This window comes from Haliotis asinina, chromosome 14 (genome assembly GCF_037392515.1).
Source record: "Haliotis asinina isolate JCU_RB_2024 chromosome 14, JCU_Hal_asi_v2, whole genome shotgun sequence".
In the NCBI taxonomy this organism is placed as follows: Eukaryota; Metazoa; Mollusca; class Gastropoda; order Lepetellida; family Haliotidae; genus Haliotis; species Haliotis asinina.
The window spans coordinates 19197000-19220655 of NC_090293.1; the positions used below are offsets into that span (position 1 = coordinate 19197000).

At 39.3% G+C, this 23656-nt stretch overlaps 2 protein-coding genes across 2 annotated transcripts; both read right to left on the reverse strand.

Moving 5' to 3' along the window:
• Positions 1-232: 232 nt before the first annotated feature.
• On the reverse strand, positions 233-6774 carry LOC137262204 (lengsin-like). The gene is made up of 2 exons (XM_067799999.1): positions 6607-6774; positions 233-2626 (listed from the first exon to the last, which is right to left on the reverse strand). Exons 1-2 carry the CDS (start codon positions 6755-6757, stop codon positions 1464-1466), a joined length of 1314 nt encoding a protein of 437 aa, XP_067656100.1. The 5' UTR covers positions 6758-6774; the 3' UTR covers positions 233-1463.
• Positions 6775-14720: 7946 nt separating this feature from the next.
• On the reverse strand, positions 14721-18481 carry LOC137261808 (lengsin-like). The gene is made up of 2 exons (XM_067799593.1): positions 18328-18481; positions 14721-15883 (listed from the first exon to the last, which is right to left on the reverse strand). Exons 1-2 carry the CDS (start codon positions 18476-18478, stop codon positions 14721-14723), a joined length of 1314 nt encoding a protein of 437 aa, XP_067655694.1. The 5' UTR covers positions 18479-18481.
• Between the last annotated feature and the right edge of the window lie 5175 nt (positions 18482-23656).

Sequence of the window (23656 nt, forward strand, 5' to 3'; positions counted from 1 at the left end):
TGTTAACAAAAGGAGTCTAGTCTAGTTATCTCCTCTTGTTTCTGGTGACGCCCTATTGTAGATCCTTGTGTCCCCAGTCGGAATTGCATCGTTTACTGTTTCAACAGCATTCTGTAAGTCTAATTATTGCAAGCAACATCTCGTCATTTGAGGTTTTGTGTTCATTCGGCGACTCAGAGTAACGATTGAAAGCAACCTCAAATCTAGCATCAGAACATACTTGTTCCTTGTCGAAATTTTAATATTGTGTTTATTATCAGCAGAAGAAACCTTCACATTCACACGATCTGAGTACAAGTATAAATTTGCCAACAAAATATATACTAACTGGTTAGCAGGTATACTCACACACAACTGATAATAATATTTGTTATCCTACCTTGTATATTAACAACACATGACCGCTGGTTTCGGGGCCATTGCTCCGAACACTCACAGAATGTTCTTGATATTATGTTCCATAAGGATACATTGTTAAGAATATACTTTGATTTGGTTTTTATCCGGTAGACTGATCCGCGTTTTGTTTTCGTTCCATCCGGTAATGATCGGGAGTTTAAATGTTCCCTCCGGTAGTTTTTATCCGGGCGACTGAGGTCGACAACAGCACATGGTTTGTGTCATTGCGGTGACTGACTTGTGGGGTTCAAGGGGCCAAGAAGATTTGTAAGTAGTCGAAAATTTTTTATTTTGATGAACGTTTTTGATAAGGTCAAAAAGCGTGTTAAGCTTGGTGAATTTATATGAGTTTGAAATAATTTCAATTTGGTCGTGTTAGGCACGAGAGTTTCTGCTTCCTAGTTTCGTCATATTTTCGTTATACATTGAATTAATACGACATCGAAGATACTCACATAGAATTCAAAATTATGTAGCTGTACTTAAACAGTGATTCATTTGTCTACGCTGCAGTGTCAAAGTAAACACAATAAACGACTTCAAGATAAAGGTCCGACTATGTTATACAATTGACCTAACAACCCACGATTGTTATAAGAGGTGAGTTAATGACTAATCATATAACAGTCTGGTCCAGAATCAGTTATTCGCAAGGCTGGAATATTGGTGAGCGATATTGTTGTACAAAGAAAACATATATTATATTTCGACCTACCACATTATCCATACACGTTGGTTGCTCTATACATGTAGCGGGGCTATAACTTATCTTCCATTACACAAAATGTATATATTTCTCTATCAGAGCATAGACGTTTCACATTCAAAGGCAATATACACATAAGGTAATAACCTACGCATTGCTACATTACGAATACCAATTTTACAGGTAATCCATACACGTTGGTTGCTCTATACATGTAGCGGGGCTATAACTTATCTTCCATTACGACAAACACTACACAAAATTTATATATTTCTCTGTCAAAGCATAGACGTTTCAAATTCAAAGGCAGCATACACATAAGGTTATAACCTACGTATTGCTACATTGCAAATTCATTTTACAGGTAATCTTCTTTCTCAATAGCAAATCGTTCCTCGTCAGTCTCAACACCCTCATACTTGACAAGTTCCGCATCTCTCTTGCTCTGGACGAACCATGCCACCAGATCCTTCCCTAAAGCATCACACAATTCCTCATCTTTTTCCAGTTCAACCAGAGCTTCACTCAGAGAACGCGGAAGTAATTCCTCATGTTCTGTTTTTCCTGGGGGTGGACACTCCATCTTCTTGATGACTCCATCCAGTCCAGCAGCAATTGTAGACGCAGCAATAAGATATACGTTGCTCATTGAACTTGCAAGTCTGTTTTCAATATATGTTCTCGAAGGACCGTCGTTCTTTGCACGGACACATGCCGTTCGATCTTCGAGTCCCCAGGTGATTGCCGAAGGAAAAAGAAACATGCCAGTATTCCTATAACAATTGACAGTAGGGTTTGCAAATGCATAAAGAGCTTTGGTATGCTTCAGGATACCAGCAATGAACTGTTTGGCAACAACAGACAATTTGTCTGCAGCATCAGCATCGTAGAACACGTTTTCTCCAGATTTAGTCCAGAGAGAAACATTGAAATGCTTGGATCCCCCTGTGGTACTGTCTGATAGGCGGGATATAAAGGTGACTGTAAAACCGCCCAGATCCGCCATTTCTAGAAGGCCTTCCTGAAGATTGAAGGTCATATCGAGACTCTCGATTCCATACTTTGGTTTTGTTACAGCTTCAAACATCCCCCTGGCACATTCAGTATGGTATCTTTCAACGTCAATCTTGGAATCTTGAAAGTGCTTATCCATGTGAAAAATGACTTTGCTGTGTTTGTTGATTAACCTATGACTGTATGGAGCAGCACTATCAAAAACTGGCTTCATGTTTTCATCAAGGATTATAAATTCAATTTCATAGCCAGAATACAAATCAAACCCAAGATCTTCTAACCTTTGAATCTGTTTTCTTGCAACATACCGAGGACAAGCCAGTTGAGGGGTGTCGTCTTCCATCCACCTAGATTCGCATATCATTTCAACAACCTTCACGCCTTCTGGTGCCCAAGGAATTGGCCTGAGAGTGTTGAGATCAGGAAAGACATTCATGTTGCCCAAACAGCGGTTTTTCTCGTGATTTACATTCACTGGATATCCTCTTGGGCCAAGAGCCAACGTACCTTCAACGGGACAAAAGTATATTCATGAAACTGTACAATTCATTCTACCTCATTATATACTGAAGAACTTTAGAAACACACCACACTAAGATGCACAGAAAAAAATGTGAAATGATAAGTATGAATGAATGAACCATCTATCATGCTAGGGATCTCAACACGTAAAAGACTCATGGTAGTTTGTTGCATCACAACACAGCCTATTTCGTGACTCGATGTCATGAAAATCATGAAATGCACGTAATTTTTAAAATTCTGACAAAATAACACAAACGCACATGAGTATAACATTTCCACACTGTTAATCACCAGTTTAAGTGAAAATTCAACAGTGATTGACCCTTTTACCATTCCACGTTTGACTTGGGAACAACGAGAAAGAGCCCCCGGTTACTTAAATGCTGGATGAAGTCGGGAAGTGGTTCAAACTTTCAGCTGCCATCAATTCCTCAATCGTCAGACTCTGCCAGTGCTTGCAGCAAACTGGAAGTACCCGCGACCGTCAACGTCTTTGACAGCCACATGTCTCCACGCCCAGACAAGATCAACACATTGTTGTCCGCCTATCGGAACAAAACCCGGACTGCTACACGCACAGCTTTGGAAATACAGGAGAGACGTGGAATCATCAGCGACCACGGCATGCGGCACGGTTTACGTCAGTATGGCCTCAACGCTCGGCGTTCCTACAATGGCCCCATATTGGCACACAGACACCGATGCCGTCGCTTAGGCTGGGCTAGAACCCATTGAATATGGACGCAGCGACAGTGGGAAGGTGTGCTCTTCACTGATGAATCTCGTTATCGTCTCAGTTATGCAGATGGGCGAGTTCGTCTATGGCGACGTCGTAGAGAACGTTTTGTGGATTGCGACGGATAGCAAGGAACACCATGCACGTTTTGACACAAAACAATGTGGATGTGCTTCCATGGCCAGCACTATCTCCCGATTTGGCCCCGACTGAGCACATCTGGGATGAAATTGGCTGACTCCTAATGATGGCACCACATACTGTCAATGTCCATAGACTGGAGGTCAGTCTGCGGCTTCTATGGCAACAGATACCCAGCAAATAATGAGGATGTCACGTGTTTATGGATAAAAACGTTGTTTATTCATTATACGAAGTGTAAGAGCTAATTCCTGCTCCTTCATTAAGTGAATTCACTGTGATGATGAATAATCGTTCGCCTTGTCTTACATTGTAATACCATTAATATTACTGGTTTCACCGTTACATTGTTATCTCTGTACATTATTCCTATCGAACAGACTTCATACTATGTTGAAATCTCCCAGCTCGTTTTCTGTAAACATATATATTATATATATTCACTTTGTGATCTGATGAATCTCAGGAATTAGGTCTACTGCTAGACACATACTAGATAATCCTGCGCACTAAACGCATTTGTGACAAGAGAGACGGTACAACGAATTGGGCGAGTACACGTGGCTGCTACAGGTAGCTTGACGATTATGCACGTGCAATACATGCTAACCGTGACATGAAATCAACACCGCTACTGATTAACACCTGTCTCGTTACCGTGTAACACCAGTCTTGCTACTGTTTTACACCTGTCTCAATACTGTTAAACAGATTTAAGTTGTACTCTCAACGGCATCTTTAAAGCGCATTAAGGCAGAAGGTGGTAGGAGTGCGAGTGGACCTACATTTATCAGTCCCACCAAGTTGCGCAAACCCAAAACTTGCAGTTACAAACTTGATGATTTCGGCCGGTGTGCATGTACACCACATCGTCCCAAAGTGTTGGCAACTTGAAAGTGAAGTCGTAATAAATGGGGTTCAACCTCCGTGTGGCACCGGACCTCGGCTTATTGTGGTTCATGCACGGGGTGAAAACGGTTTTGTTCCAAATGCTTTGCTTGTTTTTGATTCCAACTCAAATCAGCAGACTATCATGACGAGATGAACTTTGATAATTTTTCCAAATGGCTCCAGGAAAAGTTGATCCCAAACCTTCCACTGCACTCTGTCATCGTTATGGATAATGTACCATATCATAGCAAGAAAGTGGACAAATGTCCGCCAACCGCCAACAGAAATGATGACATAATAGAGTGGCTACAAAGGCACAATATCTCATTTGATGAGAAAATGCTTAAAGCCGAACTATTGTTTCTAGCAAAATCCAACAAATCGGGCCCTGTCTACAGAGTAGACATGATGTTGAAGCAACATGGTCATGATGTACTACGTCTCCTTCCATACCACGCAGAAATCCGATTGAGTTAATTTGGGCAAATGTGAAAAATTATGTCGCTTCACAAAACTTGCAGTTCACAAAAAGTTCCTTAAGAGTTGCCAAAAATGAAAGGATGTCTGCAATCGGTGCAAAAGAATGGTCGGAATGTTGTAAACATGTTAAAACAATTGAAGATGGTTACTGGCAACGCGAAATCGCAGTAGAAAGGGAAATTGACAGACTAGTGAGATTGACTTAGCACGTGCAAGTGATTCAGACACCGAGGCTGACTCAGAGAGTGATAATTAAGGCATAAATCAGTAAGTCCGCCTAATTTTCCAGCATTGTTGTGTCCTGTATAATAACTGACACATACTATATCAGGTTTTTACTGTTCCCATACTGTGTCATAAAAAAGAGTAATCTTTGGTGAGTTGTCTGTATTTTATATTTTTAGTCACTGATAAACCTACTGAGTCTAATACTGAGTAATCCCTAAACCGACCAATTTGTGTACAAAGACATTTGTCACTGACTTATCAATGTCAAGAGGTATTTTCAGTTTTCTGTACACAAGTTTGGTGACCACAATAAAAATATGACAGAAATTTGGAAATATTGTTTGAATACTAACCATTTCTCTGGAACCGGTTATATAAGTTTCCAAGACATGTATTCCCGGTCGATCACCAGCGAAATTATGGACGAAAATCAGCCCGTACAGAGAAATAGGAACAAAATTATGGGATAAAAATATTTCCCCCTTGCTACTCTGATTTAGCCACCACCATTCAGTAACAGATAACTTTTAACATATTAAAAAGTTAATTGAAAAACAATTAATTATATGTAGTTATTATCTATTTAATAGTTAGCAGACGAAAAGTCAATTTTACCCATTAAAACAACACTGCATATTCCTTCGAATGATAAGACTGTAATTTCAGGCATAACATACTGATATTCCACGCTAACCTTTAGTTAAGACGAAGACAAGTAGATGATTGGGGCACTGACAAGCATTTTAGATATTCAACAGTTGTGTTACAAAAACCCCCCAGGAAAATGTCATTTGCTTCGTGAAATGGATCGGTGGTCCTAAACATATTTGCTCAGTATATTGTGTTGATTCAATTCGTTGGGATTTTACCTGTTCCCAAATCGTGTGTGCTATAACAATTCATGCGTGAAACGCACTGGAAAAATGAACTTCTCGATATTTATCAGACAACCTGTCTCCCTCTTGTTTCAAGTGGATCGTTCTGTGGGGCGTTTCCAAGTATGCAAATTGGGGTCATTTATCAGGTCGTGGATCATCTTACATGTGTTCACCAGTAAAACATCGTATAAAGCACATGTATTCATGTTCGTCTAATTTCTTAATGCCTTTCAAGAACTTAGTCAGAGATAATTTTGGACATCGAACAATATCAACGTTAAGTTCATATTACATTCCTCGTGCAGTCAATGTATTTATACACATGTAAGCCCTTTACTCTGAAAACACGTACAATATCTCTCTGATATTTTCCTTCATATTTCATCGGCGGTAGCACATCCCACCGTTTTGGGTTATTTTTTTGTTTTATTTATTTATTTTTTTTTTGCATATCTCAATCTCTAAGTCAGACAGTTGATCACCAAAGATAATATTACTCAGTCTGATCCAAACTCGATTATTTACATATAGCTGGATTATTGCTGAGAGTGGCGTTAAACTAAACTCACTCACTCAGCGAACATCAACATCGTCTTTATAATACGTACCCTCATACATAGTCAGCCCCTTGTCAAGATACTTTGCAGCATGACAGCCTCTGACGACTTGACCACAGCTCATGCCATTCAAATCGCAAAGAGCAAATCGGACATAGTCGTATTTCACCAGCTCCTTCTTGACTATTTCCATCTTCGACATTGTCACTACACTTGACATCTGATGGCATGATGCTCGCCGGAAAGGTATTTATATTGTTGAGGAAAAATGTAATTCTTACGTAATGGATATTCAATTTAATTTTATCAAAATAATGGTTGTGGAAAAATAACATAGGCATGCTAGGCCATAATTAAAACTGAACATGCTCTGATTAGACGAATCAAAGCATTTACACCTCAATGTTTTCACATAAGGACTGCATGCACTGAGGTGCAAGTGTATTATTGCGCATAAATATTAAATATTCCAAAAAATCGTGATTAACACAATGACTAAAGATCCGTGTTTAATAGGTACAATGTGTGAGGCATGTGAAGGGATAGAACAACGGGATAGAATAGTTTGGGGGTTGGGGGGGGGGGGGGAACAGATGCGATAAAACCCTTATGAATACGACTCTATCATGAGTTTAATAGTAAGGTGGTCAAAGATCACGTTCCCGAGATAGTGTTCATGTTTATTAACTACTTGAGACAAAATTATATCTCATCATGTAAAAGCATTGTTTGTTGTAGTTCAAGTTCGATTATTCCGTGTGGACCCAGGACAGAATGTGTCCACAGCACACCATTGCTTGACGTACGAGGCGACTAAATTGGGCAACCTGTTTGCCGTGGGTTGCGTCCCGTGTCAGTGGAGGACGGGATCCTGGTGGTTGAGGGCAGTTGGCCTTTTAACTGCATTCCATTTGCCCAACACACCATTTTGGCCCTTACTTCACCTAGACGGGTGTTTGAATTGGCCCGATTCAACCAATCGGCTGGTCATGCCAAGCCCTGTGCATGGACTATGTATGTGTCATTACACAAATTTGATTTGGAATTGTTGTGAATTTCGGTGTTGGCACTACTGCTGATCTGTAACGTTTTCGATTGTGAATTATCCAAATTATATGAACTTTACCTAGAGTCTTGTGCCAGAAGGCGATGGCTCATGGGCCAATCTGGTAGACTAATTATTTATGCTTCTTGTACTGGAGTATATCATCCGGGTATCCTTGGTGCTGTAAGCTGGAGGCCCGCTTGCTTTAGCATTGTCCTTGTGATACTCCGTGGTGGGTGGGGAGATCGGATGATGAACCAAAAGACACCAACCATGGCTTATGACATACCCCCTCAAACAAAACAAAACAAAACAAAACGTCCACTTGAAATTGATCCTGTCGATACTGACCACAGACCGTCTCTATCGATTGAGTATTGGCCACGTTATTTTGTTATTGAGACTCCAGACAAGACACCATTAAAGCTGAACCCTATCGCAGTATCGTAGGGTATTCAAGGTATTGCTGGGGACGGAAAGAACATTAGACGCTTACATTCGGGTGCGCTGTTAATTGAATGCGGAAAAAGACAACAATCAACCAACCTGATGGACATTAAATCTTTCATGGGCATTCCGATCACGGTCTCTCCGCATAAAACCTTGAACACAACCAAAAGTATCGTGAGAGATCGGGATCGATTGTTTGATGATATGTAGGACCTTGATATAGGATCTGAAATAAAGGAACAAGTTGTGCTCTATGTCAAGCGCTTTTCAACTCGCAGAAACTACGAAACCATCAAAACAAATACGTATCTGTTTACTTTGTCATGTCCAAATGCTCCGAAATCAGTGACGGCAGGCTACTGCAACATCCAAGTTGACACCCCAACCCGCTCAGGTGTTTTAAGTGCCAAAAATATGGACACGGTGTGAATACCTGCACATTGTCTGTTGTGTGTGCTCACTGTGGAGAGAAAACACACACAACAGAAGATTATGACAGTGATTTCAAAAAATGCACCAACTGCTCAGGCGACCATTCCTCATTTTCTAAACAGTGTCCTATTTGGAAAGAGCAAATTGAGATCAATAAGATAAAATTTACACAAAATATCTCTGATCTTCCAGAAGGTTATGCTACAGTAACAAAAACTTGATCTGGGTCTAGCTCTAAAACAACATCAACCACAGGCTGCCAAACTACCTTGACTTGGATAAATTGCAATTCTCCACAGCTTTTATCCCCTACTATATCATCTCAGACTGAGGAATCACTTCCTAGTACCTCAAAGTCTTCTTCTGGTCACAAATCATCATCTCAGTCACACTCAAAGTCTCAATCGACAGCTGATAGCCAACAAACGGTGAAAAGTAAACCGAAGCCAAAGCCTGATGCTTCAAAACAGCAAAGTGGCAGAACTCCTAAAGGGTCACAAAACAAAATTTAATTGTTCAATAAATACGGGTCTCTTGAAGACATGGGCGTTTCTGAAAACGTCCATTCTAGGGCACATGGTTGTCTCTCATCAAAAGAGTGCGGGGCAGATCCCCAATAAATCTCCCTCAAAAGATAGTTTATTCCAATAATATTGCACAGAGGAACTGCAGAGGATTGAGGACTAATTTACATGAATTACAGCTATTAGTCCACGATTTTACACCTTCAGCGATATATCTCTAAGAGACATATTTAAAACAAACAGATACTTTTGACCTTCGTCATGATAATGCATATCATTGTTTTGCACCTCCGGGTGATAGGGCCACTGGCGGATCATCCATTCTAGTCAGGCAAAACGTTATTCATAGCCCTGTTTCACTTAATACTAATATGCAGGCTGTTGCAGTGAGAAATACTTTACATGTGGCGTTTACGCTATGCTCTCTTTATATTTCACCGTCTTCGACGTTTGCCAAAACTGATCTTCAAGCTCTATATGACCAACTCCCGAAGTCCTGTATTATAATGGGCGATTTAAATGGGCACAACCCACACTGGGGTGGTGTAAATGCAAACACTAAAGGTAAATGATTGTTCTGACAATGATTTATGTATTTATATTGATGTTTCCAGCATATGTTTACACCCTGGTACAGGGACGTATTCTGCTCTTGACTTTTCACTCACAATTCGGAACTACTAAATGAATTCGAATGGTGGAAGTGACCATTTTCCTACTATACTAAAATCTGTAACTCCATCTGATGTTCCTCCATCATCAAGGCGGAATTTTAAAAAGGCTAACTGGGCTTTATATGAAACACTGTGTGCTGAAAAACTTAAACCTGAACGCTTTATTGACATTCCTGATGCTATTAAGTGCTTTTCTGATGAATTGAACTCTATAGCGGATGAGTGTATACCAAAGTCCTCTGCAGTTCCACATATTCGAAAACCACGGTTCAACGATGACTGCAAACAAGCTAGGACGGCAAGGACAAAAAGCAGAACATTATTTCCGTCGCCATCCTATGGTGCATGATTTAAATACATTCAAAATTTTAAATGCTAAAGCACGACGTATCTTTAAACAGAACAAACTCTAATCTTAGCAAAATTATGTATCTGAAATAAATTCGAGGACACCCATGTCCAAAGTATGGAACATGGTCCAGAAAATTAAAGGTAAAGGTACTAAATCTTGTATCCATCATCTTAAACATGGAGATCAGTTACTTACGGATAAATCCAATATAGCAAATAAACTGGGTGAAACCCTCGCTAAACACTCTTCCTCATCTAATTATTTACATAATTCCAGCAGTATCAAAAACAACAAGAAAAGAAAACTATTAATTTCAACTCAGATAATGGGAAAATTATAATGAAACCTTTTCTATTCATGAGCTCCATACTGCTCTTGTCAAGCTCATGATACTGCTACAGGAGCTGATAACATACATTATCAACTCCTGAAGCATTTACCAGAATCCTGCCTAGAAACTCTTCTAAATATTTTTGATGATATTTGGACATCGGGTAACTTTCCTACCTCATGGCGTGACGCCATAGTAGTATCAATACATAAACCTGGACGTGATCATACGGATCCATCCAATTATCGACCTATTTCACTAACTAGTTGTGTTTGCAAGACCATGGAACGCATGATAAATAATCGACTTGTTTGGTACTTGGAAACTAATAACCTTAGCACAGATATTCAATGTGGTTTCCGTAAAAACAGAAGTACAGTCGATCACTTAGTGCGTTTGGAATCATTTGTGAAAAATGCACTGATTAATAAACAACATGCTGTGTCTATCTTTTTTTATGTTGAGAAAACATATGACACAACCTGGAAATATGGTATTTTAAGAGATTTACATGATTTCGGTTTGCGAGGTCGTTTGCCTGAATTCAAATTTTAAAATAACAGACAATTTCAAGTCCGTGTGGGTTCTACCCTGTCTGATCATTACAATCAGTATCAGGGTGTTCCACAAGGCAGTATTTTGTCTGTCACTCTTTTTAGCATCAAGATCAACAGCTTATCAAAAGTTTTAAACGATTTAATAGATGGATCGTTATTTGTGGATGATTTTAATATTTCTTGCCGTGGTAAAAATATGCATACTATTGAACGGCAACTTCAACTGTGTTTAAACAAAATAGATAAACGGTGTCTTGAAAATGGCTTCAAATTTTCTAAATCAAAAACCAATTGTATACACTTCTGTCGTAAATATAAACCTCATAAAGACCCAGAACTATTTCTAAGTGGCACCCCTATCAAGGTTGTCAAGGAGGCTAAGTTCTTGGAACTTATTTTTGATTCACATTTGACCTTTCTGCCCTATATTAAATCCCGAAAAGTCAGATGCTTGAAGGCACTCGATTTATTTAAGGTTGTTTCTAATTCAAAGTGGGAGGGGATAAGACTACCCTCCTTCACTTATATAGATCACTCGTCCGCTCAAAACTTGATTATGGCTCCATCGTATATGGTGGAGCCTGCAAAAGCAGCCTGAAACTATTAGATTCTGTCCATCACCGAGGTCTAAGACTTTATCTTGGTTCCTTCATGAATTACAGTATAAACAAGAATATAATCAATTGAAACATAAATATAGCAATCATAAATCCTTAGAAAGATACCCTAAACGTAAACAATATATAATCTATTCAGACTCTCTTTCTTGCCTTCAGACGATTAAAAATATTTCTTGTAAACATCTACTTTTAATTGACATTATTGAATTATATAATGATCTTGCTACTAGTCAATACGACATCGCTTTTGTTGGTTACCAAGCCATGTGGGCATTTCTGGTAACACAATGGCCGATCTTGCTGCCACGGCAGCACTCAACAAATCTGTGACTCCACTTCTTATTCCATACTCTGATTATAAAGCTGCAATCAGATCGTATATCCGTGATCTGATGCAAAAGAAGTGGGACACCCAAGTGGTTGTAAATAAATTACATGCAATAAATTGGTTATACCCACTTGGGTTGTCAGTCCAGATTTGAGGAGGTCATTTTGCGACGACGTCGTATTGGCCATACGAGATATACTCATGAATACCTTCTGAAAGGTGAGGATCCTCCCTTCTGCATCCCTTGTGATGAAAGGATCACAGTCAAGCATATCAATCTTGACTGTGTTGAATATTCCATCACAAGGGATCATTATTTTAATTCACAAACTATAAAGGATCTTTTTAGCAACATTAGCCCTCATCTAATTATTGCATTTTTAAAGGAATTAGATTTGTTAACTGAACTGTAGATGATGAATAATTTTACAGTGACGTCGGTCTATTCCGAACATTGATGTCGGGCTGTTCCAAACAATGACGTCGGGCTATTCCGAACACTCGTCGGGCTTTTCCGAACATTAGTGTTGGTCTATTTCGGGCTATATCGGACTGACGACCTCTATGACGAGTGTGTATGCTCAAGTGCGGTCATTTCGTTCATATTACATACTCTGAAGTCCATATTTTTACTGAAAATTTGTATAATGTAGTCCGTTCCAGTATATAGCTGGAATAATGTTGAGTGCATTGTTGAACATCAAACCAACCAACCAACCAGCCAATACTTTAAACGTACAGCTACGTCCTCCGCCATTTTTTTTCACTCGAGACTATGGATAAACGGAATTCATGTAGATTTGCTTGCAATTTCAGGAAGAGTTTGTTCCGAATACACGTAATTATACTGTAATCTTAGAAAGAATGAAAAATAAAAAGACTACCTACTGTGTTCAGTGGTGTAGCCTTACCTGAATCAGGGAGTCTATATAGAGATTGTTGTAGATTGTCCCTGTCTTAATATTCAAAAGTGTCAATATACTGATATACCAGGTACACTGTACAGCATAGTGTAATAGTGTGACTATAACTCATATATTAAACATATATTAGAATATACGTGTCGTTGTAAACAAGGTCAGATATGTTATTGTTTGATGTGTTATATCATTATGCAGTTAATGTTGATAACATTCTCCCGTAACCATACAGGTAAAACACGTCACGTATGAACCATTCAAATACTGCCATGAATGCATCACATGAAATCATTTTTGCCGGTATATGTACGCAATTTACGCATATGAGCATGAGTCAAACACACTTCTCGTGGCAAAAAAGGTACTTGTCGGGTGCTGAGCAACTACATACCAGATAATAACTCTTCAATACGTGCGTACAGCGGAGGGGTTTTCTTGTTCTCTATGGAACAAAGCTGTCACGAACGATTCTTCACGTGACAGTGCCATGTACAACTTTGAACGACACTGGTTATGGCCACCCCAACCAAAGTTAGACCACGAAGCTGAAGATTATGGGGAATTACGGTCGTCAGTTATTACAAATACAAAAATCCTTTCAGTATTGATCTTAACCACCTGACTGAAAATTTCTTGATTGACATTGATCACTACACTATACTGAAACATGAAAACTACAGGTATGTGAAAGAGCAATTTGAAAGAACTACAAACTATAAATCAGACCATATCGAGTCTGCTGAAAGGAATATATTCACTTTAGCTAGGTGAAATGGTAGCATGTTAACAAAAAAAGCACATCTGATTCAACTTTCGTATAATTTATCGATGTCAGTTAAATAATTTGATAAACAGTAGGCACAAACACAGAAGAAGTATTCTTTCATCTTTGTTCGAAATGCAGCAGTTTGAAGGTAAGCATTCACTATTCGAAAAACCAGCAGAAACGTAAATCTAAGGGAAATCCTGTGAAATTTGTAGCACGATCACTTGATTGATGTTTTGTTGAACATACATTTTTATATTCACTTGTAAATCATATAACTGCCAGGTATCAAACAGGTATTCCTGAACAGTGTCTCTGCACAAAAGTGTTCCAGTATTTATCTATTTATCAGGTTTTTCAAATGTAGATCACTTATACTACCTTTTTTAACCATCTTTACTTTTATTGAGTTGATGTCTGTCTGGTCGCTTTCTTATTTAAACATTACTTCAAGAAATGTATATTATAGAGAAAATTTAACTGCTTTGAATGAAAAGCGACTTGATCACACATGGGCATTACTGCACACAACGTCAGTGACACTTTCTATTATTTCACACCTCAATACAGAAAACCATGGGGTATACGGACTTTTATACGCATGATTAACGTGTATGTATTTTATATGGAAAGTAATGGAACTACGTATTTCAACAGGGACAAGGGACAGGGACTGTTTCAACAGCATTCTGTAAGTCTAATTATTGCAAGCAACATCTCGTCATTTGAGGTTTTGTGTTCATTCGGCGACTCAGAGTAACCATTGAAAGCAACCTCAAATCTAGCATCAAAACATACTTGTTCCTTGTCGAAAATATAATATTGTGTTTATTATCAGCACAAGAACCTTCATCACATTCACACGATCTGAGTATAAGTATAAATTTGCCAACAAAATATATACTAACTGGTTAGCAGGTATACACACACACAACTGATTATAATATTTATTACCCTACCTTGTACATTAACAACACATGACCGCTGGTTTCGGGGCCATTGCTCCTTTCACCAAACACTCACAGAATGTTCTTGATATTATGTTCCATAACGAGAAACATTGCACACAATTTATATATTTCTCTATCAGAGCATAGGCGTTTCAAATTCAAAGGCAACAAACACATAGGGTTATAACCTACGCATTGCTACATTACTAATTCATTTTACAGGTAATCTTTTATCTCAATAGCAAATCGTTCCTCGTCAGTCTCAACGCCCTCATACTTGACAAGTTCCGCATCTCTCTTGCTCTGGACGAACCATGCCACCAGATCCTTCCCTAAAGCATCACACAATTCCTCATCTTTTTCCAGTTCAACCAGAGCTTCACCCAGAGAACTGGGAAGCAATTCCTCATGGTCTGTTTTCCCTGGGGGAGGACACTCCATCTTCTTGATGACTCCATCCAGTCCAGCAGCAATTGTAGACGCAGCAATAAGATATACGTTGCTCATTGAACTTGCAAGTCTGTTTTCAATATATGTTCTCGAAGGACCGTCGTTCTTTGCACGGACACATGCCGTTCGATCTTCGAGTCCCCAGGTGATTGCCGAAGGAAAAAGAAACATGCCAGTATTCCTATAACAATTGACAGTAGGGTTTGCAAATGCATAAAGAGCTTTGGTATGCTTCAGGATACCAGCAATGAACTGTTTGGCAACAACAGACAATTTGTCTGCAGCATCAGCATCGTAGAACACGTTTTCTCCAGATTTAGTCCAGAGAGAAAAACTGAAATGCTTCGATCCACCTACATCACTGTCTGAAAGATGGGATATGAAGGTGACTGTAAAACCGCACAGATCCGCCATTTCTAGAAGGCCTTCCTGAAGATTGAAGGTCATATCGAGACTCTCGATTCCATACTTTGGTTTTATTACAGCTTCAAACATCCCCCTGGCACATTCAGTATGGTATCTTTCAACATCAATCTTCGAATCTTGAAAGTTCTTATCCATGTGAAAAATGGCTTTGCTGTGTTTGTTGATTAACCTATGACTGTATGGAGCAGCACTATCAAAAACTGGCTTCATGTTTTCATCAAGGATTATAAATTCAATTTCATAGCCAGAATACAAATCAAACCCAAGATCTTCTAACCTTTGAATCTGTTTTCTTGCAACATACCGAGGACAAGCCAGTTGAGGGGTGTTGTCTTTCATCCACCTAGATTCGCATATCATTTCAACAACCTTCACGCCCTCTGGTGCCCAAGGAATTGGCCTGAGAGTGTTGAGATCAGGAAAGATATTCATGTTGCCCAAACAGCGGTTTTTCTCGTGATTTACATTCACTGGATATCCTCTTGGGCCAAGAGCCAACGTACCTTCAACGGGACAAAAGTATATTCATGAAACTGTACAATTCATTCTACCTCATTATATACTGAACAACTTTAGAAACGCACAACACTAAGATGCACAGAAAAAAATGTGAAATGATAGGTTGGAATGAATGAACCATCTATCATGCTAGGGATCTCAACATGTAAAAGACACATGATAGTTTGGACTGTTGCATCAAAACACAGCCTCTTTCGTGACTCGATATGAAAATCATGAAATACACGTAATTTTAAAAATTCTGACACAATAACACAAACGCACATGAGTATAACATTTCCACACTGTTAATCATCAGTTTACGTGAAAATTCAACAGTGATTGACCCTTTTACCATTCCACGTTTGACTTGGGAACAACGAGAAAGAGCCCTCGGTTACTTAAATGCTGGATGAAGTCGGGAAGTGGCTCAAACTTTCAGCTGCCATCATTCCTCAATCGTCAGACTCTGCCAGTGCTTGCAGCAAACTGGAAGTACCCGCGACCGTCAACGTCTTTGACAGCCACATGTCTCCACGCCCAGACAAGATCAACACATTGTTGTCCGCCTATCGGAACAAAACCCGGACTGCAACACGCACAGCTTTGACAATACAGGAGAGACGTGGAATCATCAGCGACCACGGCATGCGGCACGGTTAACGTCAGTATGGCCTCAACGCTACAATGGCCCCATATTGGTACACAGACACCGATGCCGTCGCTTAGGCTGGGCTAGAACCCATTGAATATGGGCGCAGCGACAGTGGGAAGGTGTGCTCTTCACTGATGAATCTCGTTATCGTCTCAGTTATGCAGATGGGCGAGTTCGTCTTCGGCGACGTCGTGGAGAACGTTTTGTGGATTGCTGTGTGCGACGGGTAGCAAGGAACACCATGCACCTTTTGACACAAAACAATGTGGATGTGCTTCCATGGCCAGCACTTCTGCCGATTTGGCCCCGACTGAGCACATCTGGGATGTAATTGGGTGTTTTTTAATGATGGCACCACATACTGTCAATGTCCATAGACTGGAGGTCAACCTGCAACGTCTATGGCAACAGATAACCCAGAAAGAATGAGGATGTCACGTGTTTATGGATGGAAACGTCTTCTGTTCTTTATACGAAGTTTAAGAGCTAATTCTTGTTCCTTCATTAAGTGAACCCGAAGTGATTTTCCTGGAATATTCCTAGAAGCGGAGTAAAACAAAACTCACTCACTCTTCAAGTGTCTCCTGACTCAACATATCCAGTGCACAGCGTGGATATGTTGAGATAAAAACATGTTTGCGCAACGCACCTCACCTGATCACTTTCATATCAGAAAGAACACTACTTGGAACTCATGTTACATGGTCCCATGGAAAAGGTCCCACTGAGTCCACCCCAAACCCTAGAAGATGTGTGTATGCATTCAGCTGTGGAAACAAATACATAGGATATAGATCACACCCAAAAGCCATCCAGAGAAAGGAACATAAGATACACCTCATCAAAAATCCAATTACTCCTGGCAAACAAAGATTCTACATTCTAACACCAACCACTAGTAAAAGAGGTAAGGCTTCAAGAAAGCATGAAGATCTAAAGAAAGTAGAGACTGAGACCTTCCCGGTATACCCTCTCCTGCTCAATAATCGTTCGCTTTGTCTTACATTGTAATACCATTAATATCATTGGTTTCACCCTTACATTGTTATCTTTGTACATTATTCCTATCGAACTGACTTCATACTATGTTGAAATCTCCCAGCTCGTGTTGTGTAAACATATATCTATATCTATATATATATCTATATATCTCTGTCTATCTATCTATCTATCTGTCTATCTATCTATCTATCTATCTATCTATCTATATATATATATATATATATATATATATATATATATATATATATATATCTCTCTCTCTCTCTCTCTCTATATATATATATATATATATATATATATATATATATTCACTCTATGCGTTGACACAACATTGACCTGATGAAGCTCAGGAATTAGGTCTAAAACATCGTATAAAGCACATGTATTCATGTTCGTCTAATTTCTTAATGCCTTTCAAGAACTTGATCAGAGATAATTGTGGACAGGCAACGATATCAACGTCAACTTCATAATACTTCCCTCGTGCAAAGTCAATGTATTTATACACATGTGAGCCCTTTACTCTGAAAACATGTACAATATCTCTCTGATATTTTCCTTCATATTTCATCGGCGGTAGCACATCCCACCGTTTTGGGTTATTTTTTTGTTTTATTTATTAATTTTTTTTGCATACTTTAATCACTAAGTCAGACTGTGGACCACCAAAGATAATATTACTCAGTCTGCTCCAAACTCGATTATTTACATATAGCTGGATTATTGCTGAGAGTATCGTTAAACTAAACTCACTCACTCAGCGAACATCAACATCGTCTTCATAATACGTACCCTCATACATAGTCAGCCCCTTGTCAAGATACTTTGCAGCATGACAGCCTCTGACGACTTGACCACAGCTCATGCCATTCAAATCGCAAAGAGCAAATCGGACATAGTCGTATTTCACCAGCTCCTTCTTGACTATTTCCATCTTCGACATTGTCACTACACTTGACATCTGATGGCATGATGATCTCCGGAAAGGTATTTATAATGTTGAGGAAAAATGTAATTCCCAGGTAATGGATGTCCAATTTAATTTTATCAAAATAATGGTTGTGGAAAAATAACATAGGCATGCTAGGCCATAATTAAAACTGAACATGGTCTGATTAGACGAATCAAAGCATTTACACCTCAATGTTTTCACATAAGGACTGCTAGCACTGAGGTGTAAGTGTATTATTGCGCATAAATATTAAATATTCCAAAACATCGTGATTAACACAATGACTAAAGATCCGTGTTTAATAGGTACAATGTGTGTGACCCGTGAAGGTCCGGGTTAGAATAAACTTTCAGCAACCAATGCTTGTTCTGAAACACGACAATGCTTGTCGTAAAAGGCGACTAACGGGATCGGGTGGTCAGGATCGTTGACTTGGTTGACACATGTCATCGGTTCCCAATGTCGCAGAACGATACTGATGCTGCCGGTCACAGGATTGTCTAGTCCAGACTCGATTATTTATTTAGCTGGACTACTGCTGCGAGTGGCGTAAAAATAAACTCACTCACACACTTGCAATGTGTTAGCCCCATTTCTGATCTCTCCCGACTTAATTTTGCTGGAATATTTCTGAAGGCACACTCTCAACTCACTTTCAACTTTGAAAACAACGGGATAAAATAGTTTTCTGTTTTGTTTTCTTTTGTTATTTTTTTTATTTAATTTTTTTTATTTATTTTTTTTTGGGGTGGGGGTGGGTGTGTGTGTGTGTGGGGGGGGGGGGGGGGTGTCAACAGATACGATAAAATCCTTATGAATACAACTTTATCATGAGTTAAATAGTCAGGTGGTCAAAGATCACGTTCCCGAGATAGTGTTCATGTTTATTAACTACTTGAGACAAAATTATATCTCATCATGTAAAAGCATTGTCTGTTGTAGTTCAAGTTCGATTATCCCGTGTGGACCCAGGTGAGAATGTGTCTACAGGACACCATTGCTTGTCGTACGAGGCGACTAAATTGGGCAACCTGTTTGCCGTGGGTTGCGTCCCGTGTCAGTGGAGGACGGGATCCTGGTGGTTGAGGGCAGTTGGGCTTTTAACTGCATTCCATTTGCCCAACACACCACTTCGGCCCTTACTTCACCTAGACGGGTCTTTGAATTGGCCCGATTCAACCAATCGGCTGGTCATGCCAAGCCCTGTGCATGGACTATGTATGTGTCATTACACAAATTTGATTTGGAATTGTTGTGAATTTCGGTGTTGGCACTACTGTTGATCTGTAACGTTTTCGATTGTGAATTATCCAAATTATGATCATATGAACTTTACCTAGAGTCTTGTGCCAGAAGGCGATGGCTCATGGGCCAATCTGGTAGACTAATTATTTATACTTCTTGTACTGGAGTATATCATCCGGGTATCCTTGGTGCTGTAAGCTGGAGGCCCGCTTGCTTTAGCATTGTCCTTGTGATACTCCGTGGTGGGAGGGGAGATCGGATGATGAACCATATGACACCAACCATGGTGACATACCCCCACACAAAAACAAAACGTCCACTTGAAATTGATCCTGTTGATACTGACCACAGACCAGTCTCTATCGATTGAGTATTGGCCACGTTTTCTTGTTATTGAGACTCCAGACAAGACACCATTAAAGCTGAACCCTATCGCAGTATCGTAGGGTATTCAGGGTATTGCTGGGGACGGAAAGAACATTAGACGCTTACATTCGGGTGCGCTGTTAATTGAATGCGGAAAAAAACAACAATCAACCAACCTGATGAACATTTAATCTTTCGTGGGCATTCCGATCACGGTCTCTCCACATAAAACCTTGAACACAAGCAAAGGTATCGTGAGAGGTCGGGGTCAATTGTTTGATGATATGTCGGACCTTGATATAGGATCTGAAATAAAGGATCAAGTTGTGCTCTATGTCAAGCGCTTTTCAACTCGCAGAAACAACGAAACCATCAAAACAAATATGTATCTGTTTACTTTCTCATGTCCAAATGCTCCGAAATCAGTGACGGCAGGCTACTGCAACATCCAAGTTGATATCCCAACCTGCTCAGGTGTTTTAAATGCTGTGTTGAGAAAACACACACAACAGAAGATTGTGACAGTGATTTCAAAAAATGCACCAACTGCTCAGACGACCATTCCGCATTTTCTAAGCAGTGCCCTATTTGGAAAGAGCAAATTGAGATCAATAAAATAAAATTTACAGAAAATATCTCTTTTTCCGAGGCCCAAAAATCTGGTAAAGAGATCCGATCTTCCAGATTTCTGCCAAAACTACCTTGACGTGGATAAATTGCGATTCTCCACAGCTTTTGTACCCTGCTATATCATCACAGACTGACTAATCACTTCCTAGTACCTCAAAGTCTTCTTCTGATCACAAATCATCATCTCAGTCACTCTCAAAGTCTCAATCGACAGCTCATAGTCAACAAGCGGTGAAAAGTAAACCGAAGCCAAAGCCTGATGCTTCAAAACAACAAAGTGGCAGAACTCCTGAAGGGTCACAAAAACAATTCAATTGTTCAATAAATAAGGGTCTCTTGAAGACATGGACGTTTCTGAAAACGTCCATTCTAGGGAACATAGCTTGTCGTCCTCCAGAAGAGTGCGGGGTAGATCCCCAATAAATCCCCCAAAAGATAGTTTATTCCAATAATATTGTACAGTGGAACTGCAGAGGATTGAGGACTAATTTACATGAATTACAGCTATTAGTCCACGATTTTACACCTTCAGCGATATGTCTCTAAGAGACATATATAAAACAAACAGATACATTTGACCTTCGTCATGGTAATGCATATCATTGTTTTTCACCTCCGGATGATAGGGCCACTGGCGGATCATCCATTCTAGTCAGTCAAAACGTTATTCAAAGCCCTGTTTCACTTAATACTAATATGCAGGCTGTTGCAGTGAGAAATACTTTACATGTGGCGTTTACGCTATGCTCTCTTTATATTTCACCGTCTTCGACGTTTGCCAAAACTGATCTTCAAACTCTATATGACCAACTCCCGAAGCCCTGTATTATAATGGGCGATTTAAATGGGCACAACCCACTCTGGGACAGTGTAAATACAAACACTAAAGGTAAATGTTTGGAGGACCTTTGTTCTGACAATGATTTATGTATTTATATTGATATTTCCAGCATATATTTCCACCCTGGTACAGGGACTTATTCTGCTCTCGACTTGTCACTCACAATTCAGAACTACTAAATGAATTCGAATGGTGGAAGTGCCCATTTTCCTACTATACTAAATCTGTAACTCCATCTGATATTCCTCCATCATCAAGGCGGAATTTTAAAAAGGCTAACTGGGCTTTATATGAAACATTGTGTTCTGAAAAACTTAAACCTGAACGTTTTATTGACGTTCCTGATGCTATTAAGTGTTTTTCTGATGAATTGAACTCCATAGCCGATGAGTGTATACCAAAGTCCTCTGCAGTTCCACATATTCGAAAACCATGGTTCAACCATGACTGCAAACACGCTAGGACGGCAAGGAAAAAAGCAGAACATTACTTCCGTCGCCATCCTATGGTGCATAATTTAAATAAATTTAAAATCTTAAATGCTAAAGCACGGTGTACCTTTAAACAGAACAAACTCCAATCTTAGCAAAATTATGTATCTGAAATAAATTCGAGGACACCCATGTCCAAAGTATGGAACATGGTCCAGAAAATTAAAGGTAAAGGTACTAAATCTTGTATCCATCATCTTAAACATGGAGATCAGTTACTTATGGATAAATCCAATATAGCAAATAACCTGGGTGAAACCCTCGCTGAACTCTCTTCCTCATCTAATCATTTACCTAAATCCCAGCAGTATCAAAAACAACAAGAAAAGAAAACTATTAATTTCAACTCAGATAATGGGAAAATTATAATGAAACCTTTTCTATTCATGAGCTCCATACTGCTCCTGTAACATACATTACCAGAATCCTGCCTAGAAACTCTTCTAAATATTTTTGATGATATTTGGACATCGGGTAACTTTCCTACCTCATGGCGTGACGCCATAGTGGTACCAGTACATAAACCTGGACGTGATCATACGGATCCATACAATTATCGACCTATTTCACTAACTAGTTGTGTTTGCAAGACCATGGAACGCATGATAAATAATCGACTTGTTTGGTACTTGGAAATTTATAACCTTTTCACAGATATTCAATGTGTTTTCCGTAAAAACAGAAGTACAGTCGATCACTTAGTGCGTTTGGAATCATTTGTGAAAAATGCACTGATTAATAAACAACATGCTGTGTCTATCTTTTTTTATCTTGAGAAAACATATGACACAACCTGGAAATATGGTATTTTAAGAGATTTACATGATTTCGGTTTGCGAGGTCGTTTGCCTGAATTCATAGCCAAATTTTAAAATAACAGACAATTTCAAGTCCGTGTGGGTTCTACCCTGTCTGATCATTACAATCAGGATCAGGGTGTTTCACAAGGCAGTATTTTGTCTGTAACACTTTTTAGCATCAAGATCAACAGTTTATCAAAAGTTTTAAACAATTTAATAGATGGATCGTTATTTGTGGATGATTTTAATATTTCTTGCCGTGGTAAAAATATGCATACTATTGAACGGCAACTACAACTGTGTTTAAACAAAATAGATAAATGGTGTCTTAAAAACGGCTTCAAATTTTCTAAATCAAAAACCAATTGTATACACTTCTGTCGTAAATATAAACCTCATAAAGACCCAGAACTATTTCTATGTGTCAAAGTTGTCAAGAAGGCTAAATTCTTGGGACTCATTCTTGATTCACATTTGACCTTTCTGCCCTATATTAAATCCCGAAAAGCCAAATGCTTGAAGGCACTCGATTTATTAAAGGTTGTTTCTAATTCAAAGTGGGAGGGGATAAGACTACCCTCCTTCACTTATATAGATCACTCGTCCGCTCAAAACTTGATTATGGCTCCATTGTATATGGTGGAGCCTACAAAAGCAGCCTGAAACTATTAGATTCTGTCCATCACCAAGGTTTAAGACTTTGTCTTGGTTCCTTCAGACCTTCACCCACTGACAGTCTCTACGTTGAGGCCGATGAACCATCTCTTACACAACGTCGTATTAAATTATCCTTACA

Bases quoted from the DNA above. Each gene is read 5' to 3' on its own strand.
- LOC137261808 (XM_067799593.1), bottom strand. From the start codon at position 18,478: ATGTCGAAGATGGAAATAGTCAAGAAGGAGCTGGTGAAATACGACTAT. The intron at 15,884-18,327 runs GTACGTATTATG...GTCCCGTTGAAG, and splicing joins GGGGCTGACTATGTATGAGG to GTACGTTGGCTCTTGGCCCA.
- LOC137262204 (XM_067799999.1), bottom strand. From the start codon at position 6,757: ATGTCGAAGATGGAAATAGTCAAGAAGGAGCTGGTGAAATACGACTAT. The intron at 2,627-6,606 runs GTACGTATTATA...GTCCCGTTGAAG, and splicing joins GGGGCTGACTATGTATGAGG to GTACGTTGGCTCTTGGCCCA.